The 10695-nt window shown below is 42.6% G+C and overlaps 1 protein-coding gene across 1 annotated transcript in view; it reads left to right on the plus strand.

Moving 5' to 3' along the window:
- The window catches only part of MAP1LC3B (microtubule associated protein 1 light chain 3 beta), a 32990-nt gene extending 25082 nt beyond the window's left edge, over window positions 1-7908 (plus strand). The window contains exons 2-4 of the mRNA XM_089654115.1: window positions 426-481; window positions 2624-2730; window positions 5479-7908. Of these exons, the coding sequence (XP_089510241.1) occupies window positions 426-481; window positions 2624-2730; window positions 5479-5650 (335 nt within the window). The 3' untranslated portion in view covers window positions 5651-7908. The remainder of the gene's footprint in view (window positions 1-425; window positions 482-2623; window positions 2731-5478) is intronic.
- Window positions 7909-10695: the final 2787 nt, after the last annotated feature.

The raw sequence follows: 10695 nt of genomic DNA on the forward strand, positions 1-10695 counted from the left end.
GGGTACCTGTCAAATTTGGGTACTCACTCTACCCCCCCCCCCCCCCCCCGCTCCCCAAAGGTGTCAATCCTTAATGGGTGGAGCTCCGCTTTCAGTTGAGGGACTTTGTAAAAAAAAAAGGAAAAAAACTGCTAGTAGTAGCAGTGTACATGATGCCGTAAGTGAAACTGAGCGGGTGGGAGGCGTTCTAGCCTAACTGGGTCTGGCCTTCTGTCTCCTATGTGCCTCATGTCCATTGCTCCTGTTGGGGGCAGTATAACCCTATATTATGACGTTCTCCTCAAGCTGTGACCCTCAATGGATGATAGAGAAGATTTGGCTTCGGATCCACTTTGTCAGGTTATATATTGTTTATCTGAACTTTATTCTTTGTATCCAACAACTGTATCCACTGCTCACCAATCTCTTATGTTCTGTCTCTGTAGAGCAAAGAGTGGAGGATGTGAGGATCATCCGAGAGCAACATCCCACCAAAATCCCGGTGAGTGGAGCAACTCTGCATTTAGACTTTTCTATGGAGATGAAACTCTTCTATAGAATAACACAGCACAAGGACTGTGCGGGCAATGTCAGGAGTAATGGCAATGTCTGAATGGAAAAAAACTGCTAAGCCCCAAAAGTCCATTGTGGGATCGCTCCAGAGCCACACCTAACCCAGTAAAAATGACCCTATGATGGTGGCCACTCGTTAATAAGAAGTGATAAAAATAAATCCACAAACTGGATAGTAACTGATAGGAATCAGACTATGTCTGTAGCCCCGGTCCTCGTTATTTTCACCCTCAGGCCTGGGAGAAATAAAGCTCCGGACACCGACGTGCGCAAGCTGAATCTCTGAAAGTTTAATGAAAAACAAGAACGGTTATACTGAACTCAGTAGTCGTTGCTTAACCACTTCCAGTCCGGACATTTTCACCCCCTTCCTGTCCAGGCCAATTTTCAGCTTTCAGCGCTATCAATTGCGCGGTCATGCAACATTGTACCCATATGAATTTTTTAGCATTTTTTTTAAGACAGATAAAGCTTTATTTTGGTGGTATTTATTCACCACTGGGATTTTTTTTTTTTTTTTTTGCTATATAAATGAAAGTCCAAATTTTTTTTAAAAGTGTTTTTCTTATAACATTTTGCAAATAAATAATATTTCATCATAAATTTATTCAGTTATTTTTTTAGTAAAAAAATATAACTCAAATTAGTTTATACCCAAAAATTATAATTTTTTAAGTTTTTTGTTTACATTTATATTTTAATTTTTTATATTATTACTTTTAGGATTTTTTTTCTTACATACTGTCACCCTAGCAGTGCATTGTCACCATGGTGACACTGGCCTACTTTTGGGGGGTGATGAAGATTTTTTTTTTTATACCCTTAAAGGCTGTAAAAGCAATCATTTCTCCTTCTCTCTGGCTGCATTCTTGCAGCCATTAAGAAATACTGTGTGAACTGTGATTGGTCACAGCTTGTCACATAGCACAAGGCTGTTGTGAATAGCCCTGTACCATGTGTCCTCTGTGATCATTCACAGATTTCACACGTAGTAAGCAATGATGTCAGAAGTGACATCTTGCTTACTACTTTGCATGTGATCACTGATTGGCCAATCAGTGAAAATTTTCAGTGATGTAACCATTGTCTTGCGTCATTTGCAGTCTTTCAGAAATTTCCAAGATTTTCTCATCTCACGTGTTGGTTTTACTCGGGATTGTTTTACCTCAATCGTTCCAATGAGTCATATGCATCCCTGTGATTTCAATAGACATAAGGAGGAAGTGGAGAAGGTGTTAAAGGGGGACTCCAGACAAATTTTGTTTTTGGTGGAGCAGGAAAGAGGTAGAACCCTTCTCGGGTGTTCTTTGCTCTCTGTGCCCTCCCTGGGGAGACTTGCCGCTCTATTCAACCATTGTAAAATCTGACCTCTGGCCTTCCCTTCAGTCTCGCACAGTTGTACCGGCTCCTCTCCTGGACTGAAATGGCTTACTCTGATTTTACTGCACACTGTGAGCTTCTCACAATGTGCATTAGAAGCTGCAGCAAGTCAGATAGAGCTCCACCTCATTTCCTGGCTGAAGGATTTCCAGCATCATCTAGCCCTTTCCTCCCCAGCCTGGCTGTTCTTGGCTCGCCCCTTTCATTCACTGGATTTCTCGTCTTTCAATCATCTTCCCAGCATGCTCTATCACATGATCTCTGCTGCTCTCACTATTGGCTGTTTCCTCACTGGGATATTACACACACCAGGATAGCTTAGACTAGAGCTGCGTACGCCATAGTAATTTCCACAATATAAAGAACGGCAAGTCACCAGAAATCATTATCCAGGTGTCAAGGCAATCGATAATTTGTTGTCACTGCCCCTCCCACTTTCTAGTTGTTGGAAGTTGTGCTGTGCTCACACCAATCACTGACCGTGATGGAGAGGAATGATAACACACAAACTGATTTTATGAATTCCTCATGTTTGGGGCTGTTAGAGGCAGGGTGCCCCATACAAAGTGTTGGCTTTCTTAGAATTCCATCATTCTGTATGGTCAGTCTAAAAACCAATAGTGCTTAGTGGATTTTCCTGCCTTTTTTTTTCCCCTCCTGATGACTGATTTTGTTTTTTTTCTTCTTCCAGGTCATTATCGAGAGGTACAAGGGGGAAAAGCAGCTTCCGGTGTTGGATAAAACCAAATTCCTTGTTCCTGATCACGTCAACATGAGTGAGCTCATCAAAATCATCCGGTGAGAATGAAGGGTGACCCCTCTAGAATGATTCCTCACTGCAATAAGCCAAGCTAATTCAGAACCAGTCATAGGTTGATATGGAACTACAAGTCTCAGCATGTCCTGACAATTCCCAGGTTGACATGGGACATTTAGTTCAACAGCTGATATACTATGTATTCAAATGTCTATCACACCTTTTTATGAGATTGTTGGACATTTCATTCCACAACCATGGTCAATAATATGAAGGTGCCCCATGACCATTAGTATGGAATTGTTTCCCTCCCCCCATAGCCATTAATATGAAGTTGCCCCATTCCCACTACATTTACGCCCATTTGTGAGGTCGGGTACTGAGATTGGATGAAAAGGTCTGGCTCACAGTTGGTGTTCCAATTCATCCCAAAGATGTTCAGAAGGGTTGATGTCAGGGCTCTGTATGGGATACTCGAGTTCCTCCATCCCAGACTGGCCGAACCATGTCTTTATGGAGCTGGCTTTGTACACAGGGGTACAGTCATGGTGGAACAGAAATGGGTCTTGACCAAATTACCACAAGGTTTGAAGAGCACAATTGTCTTTAATGTCTTCACATAATGTAGTATTATCAGTACCCATCAATGGCAACGTCTGAACCTCATCATTTGGAGGAGGGTCCACCTACTTTTGATCATACAAAGCAGTAGTCTCCAAACTGCTGCCTGTGGGCCAGATGTGGCCCCCTTGCCTTTATACATTCCTTGGGGCGCTGTTCCCGCCGCTGACATCAATGGTGGGGCGCTGTTCCCACCACTGACACCAGTGGGGGCACTATTGTTTGCACCAATACCAAGTAGTGGGACACCATTCCATTTTCTACTGATCACAGGTGACATGTAATTTTCTTACTCCCATTGACAACCAAACACAAGGCATTTTCTACTACCACTGGCCACAATCTGGCCCCCCTAAAGTCTCAGACTGTAATCTGGCCCTTTGTTTATGCAGTTTGGAGACCCCTGATGTGGATGTAGGTTCCAGAACACCAGAGAATAAACTAAATTACTAGAAAGGAGCCACTTGAATCCCATGGCTGCCATTGCTCACCTTCTTGCTTTTACTATATTAAGTCACTGATGCAGATCAAGTATACAGATAAGTAAAGGATAATAACATCTAAAATGGCTTTCATGGAGAAAATGCTGCTCCAAGCTCTTTCTTCAGTACTGCTCACATAGCCAGAAGCCTGGGCCAGGGATGTACAACCTCTGACCTCCAGCCATGGTGAAACTGCAAATTATATTGTGGGACTCTTAAGGCCTCTTTCACCTGGACGGCAGTCTTTTTTTTTTTCAGTCCCAAGGGACATGTAATAAAATACTGTGCCGCAAGCCAAGCAGCTGGCCCATGGTTGCGGAGCAGTCCCATTGGGCAAGTTCTACAGGTGTGGCTGACTTTAAGCGGAGTTCCAGTCACCCTGTCAAAAAATAAAAGTCAGCAGCTACAAAAACTGTAGCTGCTGACTTAAAAAAAACCCCCCAAAAAACAGCCACTTACCTGTCCCTTGGTGTGTCTCCCGCAGCCCATTTCACCGGCCATCCTGTGTTCCCGTTGCTGGCATCTTCAGTCCTGTAGTCTTTTGGGACCTGTCACGTGTCCCAAAAGACTACAGGGAGGGAGACACCTTCTGCTTCCGGTCGCCTAGGCAATCGGACCGGAGGTGGGAGCGGGTACCTGTCAGATTCAGGTATCCTCTCCCCACCCTCCAAAGTCGCCAATCCTTAATGGGGAGCATTCCTTAAAGCGGAACTTCCCCTTTTGGGTGGCGCTCCGCTTTAAATTTGCTGTGGAGCAAAATATTGCAGACATGGCATGTGTACTGCCTCTGGCTGTATTGTATGCTTTAGGTGGATGGCCTGGGGGGTTGCTAAAAACATGCCTCAATGCCTGTTTTTCCACCCATATGAAAGGAGCCTAATGCAGGCCATAGATGAGATGAAAAACGACCGAAAATCAGCCGAAAAAAAAAATCGGCCGATTTTCGGATCGTTCGTGCGGTAATCGGTTGGCCATTTTTCGTGATTTTTGACTTTTTAGATTATCGGTCTTGCTGGAAAATAATCGGCCAAATTTGTCGTTCTGTCGATCTTCGCGGCAATGATGGACAAATTTGCCGATCTTTTTCCAATATTTAAAAATGCGCATGGCAGTGACATGAAAGAAGAAGAAAAGGAAAAAAATAGAATATGAAGAAAAAAAAAGGATTTCAGTCCGATATTATATTTGACATTTAAAAGTATAGCAACATTGTATCTATTTGTATCTAAATAAAAACATCTGTATCTGAAATGGATACAAATAGAAACAATGTTGCAACTTCTTCTGCGTGTTCTATTTCGTCTTTTTATTTGTATTTTATTTCTTCTTTGTATTCTATTTCTTCTTCTTCTGCATATATTCTATATAATTGCCGGCCGTAGACGGGACGAAAATCAGCCAACCTTTTTTACCAATAGTGGTAATGTCGGCTGATTGACTGTTTTTTTTTTTCGTTTTTCAAAAAAAAAAAAAAAAAAACCCGGCCGGTTTTCTCCCCGTCTATGGCCTGCATAAGAGCCACAGGAATGATTCCCAGATGTAGGGCCATGATGGGATTTGTAGTTCCACTACAGCTGGAATGCAGAGGATGCCTACACCTGGCTTAGGGGAATATCCAATGTGTTGCTTCTCTTCTTGTGACATTTTGGGAAAGGCATTGATACATTCTTTGTCTTTGCACCACAGGCGACGCCTGCAGCTGAACGCCAACCAAGCGTTCTTCCTCCTCGTGAACGGTCACAGCATGGTGAGTGTATCCACGCCAATCTCTGAGGTGTATGAGCGTGAAAAGGACGAAGATGGCTTCCTCTACATGGTCTATGCTTCACAGGAGACGTTCGGCATGAAAGACGCATAAACACCGCGGCTGACCTTTCTGGTTTTATTTTATTTTTTACATTTCCCCCCCCCCCCCCCCTTAAGTCCTCGGGGGGAAAACTGCAACCCAAAGCAGGTCTTCTCTCCCTAGGTATATAGTATGTATGTATTCGTGCGACCCAGCAAATCATTTTTAATAATGGCTCTTTTCTGCTTTAACTTAAAAACATATGCAACAAAAAAGTCATAATGTTTAATTTATGGTCCTTGTATAAAGAGATTCTTTACCATCATGGCGGATGACCTTCAATTTTTTTTTTTTTTAAATGACATTACTGCTTGATTCCGAGCCACAGAGCGTTCACACACTGCTGTTGGCTACTAATGGCGTTCATGTAGCATGTGGTCTTTGTGGGTGTGGCTTCATTTGAGGTTGGACTCTGGAGAAGCTGCATTTCTGGAGTCTAAATTACATCGAAAGCCATCTAGAAATTGGAGACTAATTTGGACATTTTTCTTTTTTTGTTTGTTTTTGGTTTAAACAAAGTTTAGAGGGGAAAAAAAAGGATTTTTTTTTTTTTAATGAAAGGATGGGGGGTCATACAATGTATTAAGTGGCATATATGGAACTGTACTGTAATCAATATAAAAGTTTAATTCTTGCCGATAAGTCGTTGACTGTTCCAGTTTTCCTATATTTTTGCCTTTTAAATGTAATACGATAAAATGGTAAAACTGCCAATAAAATGCTGCCAGGTTTCAAAATCCTTACATACATGGCAAAGTACATTGAAATATTATTTTTAATAATGGTAGCATGTACCTGTATTTTAGGTTTGTTCAGTGGTCACATGACCACCAGACACATTTAATGAGTGTGGGAGACAGGGCTGCCTTGCTTGACAGATAAGGGGGACTACAGGCAACCCCATGCATCTGCACAGCATCCTGATGCAAGATTGCAGATTAAGGCGCGTGAATTGACCGTGCCAACAGGGATCTAGTTCCGGAGTTGGCATGGTCAGAATGCTCCACAAAGGGAAGGGTCACCAGATATTTGCAACAATGTTTCAAGGTTGCTAAAAAAAAAAAAGGACAAGATTTCATACTGACAAAAGAATACATAATATGATCTCAGTAATAAAATGTATACAATTTAATATTTAATTGTGCAGAAGCTTTCTCGTCTCCAATTTGGCTGGATGACCTGAGGACAGTTTTGGTTGGGCAAAATATTAGATGGTGGTACCCTGAGGGGGAATTCACTTAAAAGGTAGGGTCCAGCTAAATGTTTTTTTAAATTGTCGATGGAGTGAGGAAAAGTCTAGAACCCGTTTGGTTTTTACTGCCATCTGGAGCTCTGTATGGTTTGCCTGCACTTCTCATTGTAATGATGCAGTCACTGGGTGCTGCTGATTGTAGAAAAATCTTCATTCAAGTAACAAATATATCAGAGAGAAAGGACACCAAGCAAAACTGGGCAGTTGGGAGGGGTTATAGTCTCTAGAGGGCTGGCCTTCTACTTTTTTTTTTCCTTCTCCTGTAGGTGGCAGTGTAACCTTAGGTTGCTTATTGATAAAGCTGTGTCCCCCAACTGACAATAGACTTTATTTGGTACAGTAAGGGAGGGTTAGATCCCCTATTAGCTTTTTATTGGCTTTGTTGTAGATTTTCCCGCACTTCAAATCTGGCAATTCTGTTGTTACCGAAAGTGGTAGTAAAGGAGAAATCTATGTAACAGGGCCCTGGATAGCAAAGAAAAACTGCAGGGGGTTCTATTCCTTCCTCATTTAGGCCAAAATTGTAAAGAAAAAAAAATGGTTGTAGGTACACTTTAAAAAATATATAAAATGGGTTTGAAAGGCCATATAGAATTTCCTTTCCTGGGGTTTATTGAAACACTCCAGTCAGTTATTTTGGAAAGTTAACGTGACCTTTAAAAATCCATAGGAAAGGGGATGCCTCTGCATCCAAGGAAAATGGCTACATGGTGTAGACAGGTCCTCTTTTTCACCTTGTATATTAGATGGATATAAAACTAATTAAGAGTTTAGCAATATATCAATGTGTTTTGTTTTTTTCTTTCATGAGAGCATTTCAATTAATGGACAACTATTAATCTTTTTTGCACCTTTGTTTTAATCTTCAGTTTTTAGCCTTATCAATTATAGATTGAAGACTTGCTTGAATTCATGTTCGGTAATAAAGCTTTCTGATTTGTTTTATTTTTGGTTTCAGATTTTAGTTTTGGCTTTTCTGTTGGTGTCTTCCTGTATAAATAAAGCTTTTTTTTTTTTTTAATATACATTATTGTACCGTGATTGGTGTGCTTTTGGTATTTTTGCATCTTGGGGGGATGGATGTTCAGCAAGCACATTGGGGGGCTAATATAAATTACCTCCATTTATTTAGTTCTGGTAACAATTTTTTCCATGTTTTTATTTGCCACCAGGGTGAGGGTGAGCAATTGGGAAATGGACAGAGTGCTGTCACCTCATAAAAGGAAGTGTCTAAATAAGCACCTTGATGGTAGGATCACCAGTGATTTATTTTAGAGAAATCTTCAGATTTACAAAGACTGAAAAATGACATGGTAAAATTTTGAGAGTTTAGGGATTGGGGTTACATCTACTTTAAAGGTGAACTGCACTTTTTTTTTGCTTTTAACATATTTTAGGGGAAATCGCCTACCTACAGAGATAGCGGACTCTGTTTTCTAGAAAGTCAACTGCAGGTCTCTGGTTTTCTGTGTGCTGTTGTGCACACTAAGAAGCTGGGAGACTGTCAGTTACAATGGAACTATAGTCAGCAATGCAGTGTCCTGGAGCTCCCTGCTCATCTGGACTTCATCCAAACTGTGACCATTTGGATTGGCATTCCCCAGTAAACTATATATTAGAATTCTTGTCCTACACTTGCAGTTTACAACTTTCAATGCCTCTTCCTTGAACTTCCAGTTTATAAAGGAAAGTGTTAACAGAGGACAGTGCAGTCTCTGTGCTTGGCAAGGGCGGACTGACAACTCATGGGGCCCCCGGGCAATAAGGGATCATAGGGCCCCTGAGTCCTTCCCCCAAACTCAAAAAAGCCTATGAAAAAGGTACCAGGGGCATCTCATGGGGCACCCTACTGACCCCGGGCCCTCGGGCAGTGCCCGAGTTTCCAAATGGTCAGTCCGCCCCTGGTGCTTGGAGGTGGGAAGAAGTATGGGAGAGTTCCTTGCCATCCTAGGGTATGCAACTGTGTGTTTCTACTAATGCATACAATGTAGGGAGACCCAACTCAAATCTTTGCATGCAAGGGTGACTCCATAGGATGCAGCAAGCGAAAGAAGCTACCCTAAGACTCCATGTACACGAGCCTACCCTGACCGTGGGAAAACAAATCGCAGTACCGCGTTTTGCGGTTTCCCGTGGTCGGCGGTCAAAATGTTCCTATCCTGAAAGCGATTCTTCTGCGTTCAGGAGAGGGAGGTTTAACTTCCCCTACCCACAGCAGCTGCTAAACGCCTATGTGTACATGGACACACAGGCTTTTATGGAGTTGAATTTAGGAGCTTTGGCAAAAAAAATGCCAAAAGCTCCTTAACTCAAGTTTAGCAGCTGCTCATGTACATGAGCCCTATAACTGGAAACCTGGAGCTCCAGCTAAACTGGCACATTGGCGAAGAATTAAAAATAAAGACGCTCCCGAAAGACTGAGGGTGTAATATCGCTTTATCAGATGAAGCAGAAAATATCCTCATTGGGAGCCTCTGTTCTCTAAGGTAAATGTACACCAATCAGCCATAACATTATGACCACCCACCTAATACAGAGTAGTTGCCCCTTTTGCCACCAAAACAGCCCTGAGCCATCGAGACCTGAGCACAATAGACCTCTGAAGGTATGCTGTGATATCTGGCTCCAAGTCAACAGTAGCTGATCCTTTAAGCTGTGAGGTGAAGCCTCCATGACTCAGGCTTGTTTTTCCAGCACGTCCCACAGATGCTCGATGGATTGAGATCTGAAGAAGATGAAGGCCAAGTCAAAACTTCATACTCATCATGTTTTTCCAACTATTTGTTACCCAGTTCTGCAGTGTGACTAGATGCATTATCCAGCTGAGAGAGGCCACTGCTATGAGGGAATATCATTTCCATGAAGGAGAGTACTTGGTCACGGACAATGTTTAGGTAGGTGGTATGTGTCAAAGTAACATCCACATGAATGGCAGGACTAAGGTTTCCAAGCAGAACATTACCTAAATCATCACTGTCTCACCTTCCCATAGTGCATCCTGGTGCCATCTCTTCTCCAAGTAAGCTATGCACACGCACCCGGCCATCCACGTAATTCATCAGACCAGGCCCCCACCTTACACTGCTCGGTGGTCCAGTTCTGATGCTCATTGTAGGCACTTTTAGCTGTGGACACAGATCAGCATGGGCATCCTGACTGGTCTGGGACAACACAACCACAAACTGTGATGACCATTTTTCATTTCAACAGATCAACTACAGGGACATGTTTACTGGCTGCCTAATATATCCCAACTGTCAGATGCAATGGAAAGGAGATGATCAATGTTTTTGACATAACCTGTCAGTGGTCATGGAGTTGTGACGGATCACTATAATCCTGCACAGTTATATCAATATTAAGATACATAAACAAGTAAAAGTACAGCTTGCATTCTGATAGGACGGGTGAGCAACAGTTTCCACATTGCCAATTTACAAGCAGTGTGTCACCTTCACCCTTCTGATCACCTCAGTTCCTGAACTGTCAAAGCTCAGATCAGTCCCGATTTCCAAACCATTCAACCTCAGATCACCCCAGTTCCCTCCGATGAACCCCAATTCCTGCACCTTCAGACCTCTGATCAGCCCCCAATTTCTGAACTTTCACAGCTCAGATCAGCCCCATACCTGCACCATCCGGACTCAGATCAGCTCCAATTCCTGCATCCTTAGATCATCCTCAATTCCTGCAACTTCAGACCTCCAATCAGCTGCAAGTTCCTGAACCTTAAGATCTCAGATCAGCCCCAATTACTGCACCTTCACCCCTCAGATCACCCCAATTCCTGTACCATCAGACCTCA

Source organism: Staurois parvus, unplaced genomic scaffold (genome assembly GCF_062004578.1).
Source record: "Staurois parvus isolate SC_StPar_1 unplaced genomic scaffold, SC_StPar_1.0 ptg000745l, whole genome shotgun sequence".
NCBI classification, from domain to species: domain Eukaryota; kingdom Metazoa; phylum Chordata; class Amphibia; order Anura; family Ranidae; genus Staurois; species Staurois parvus.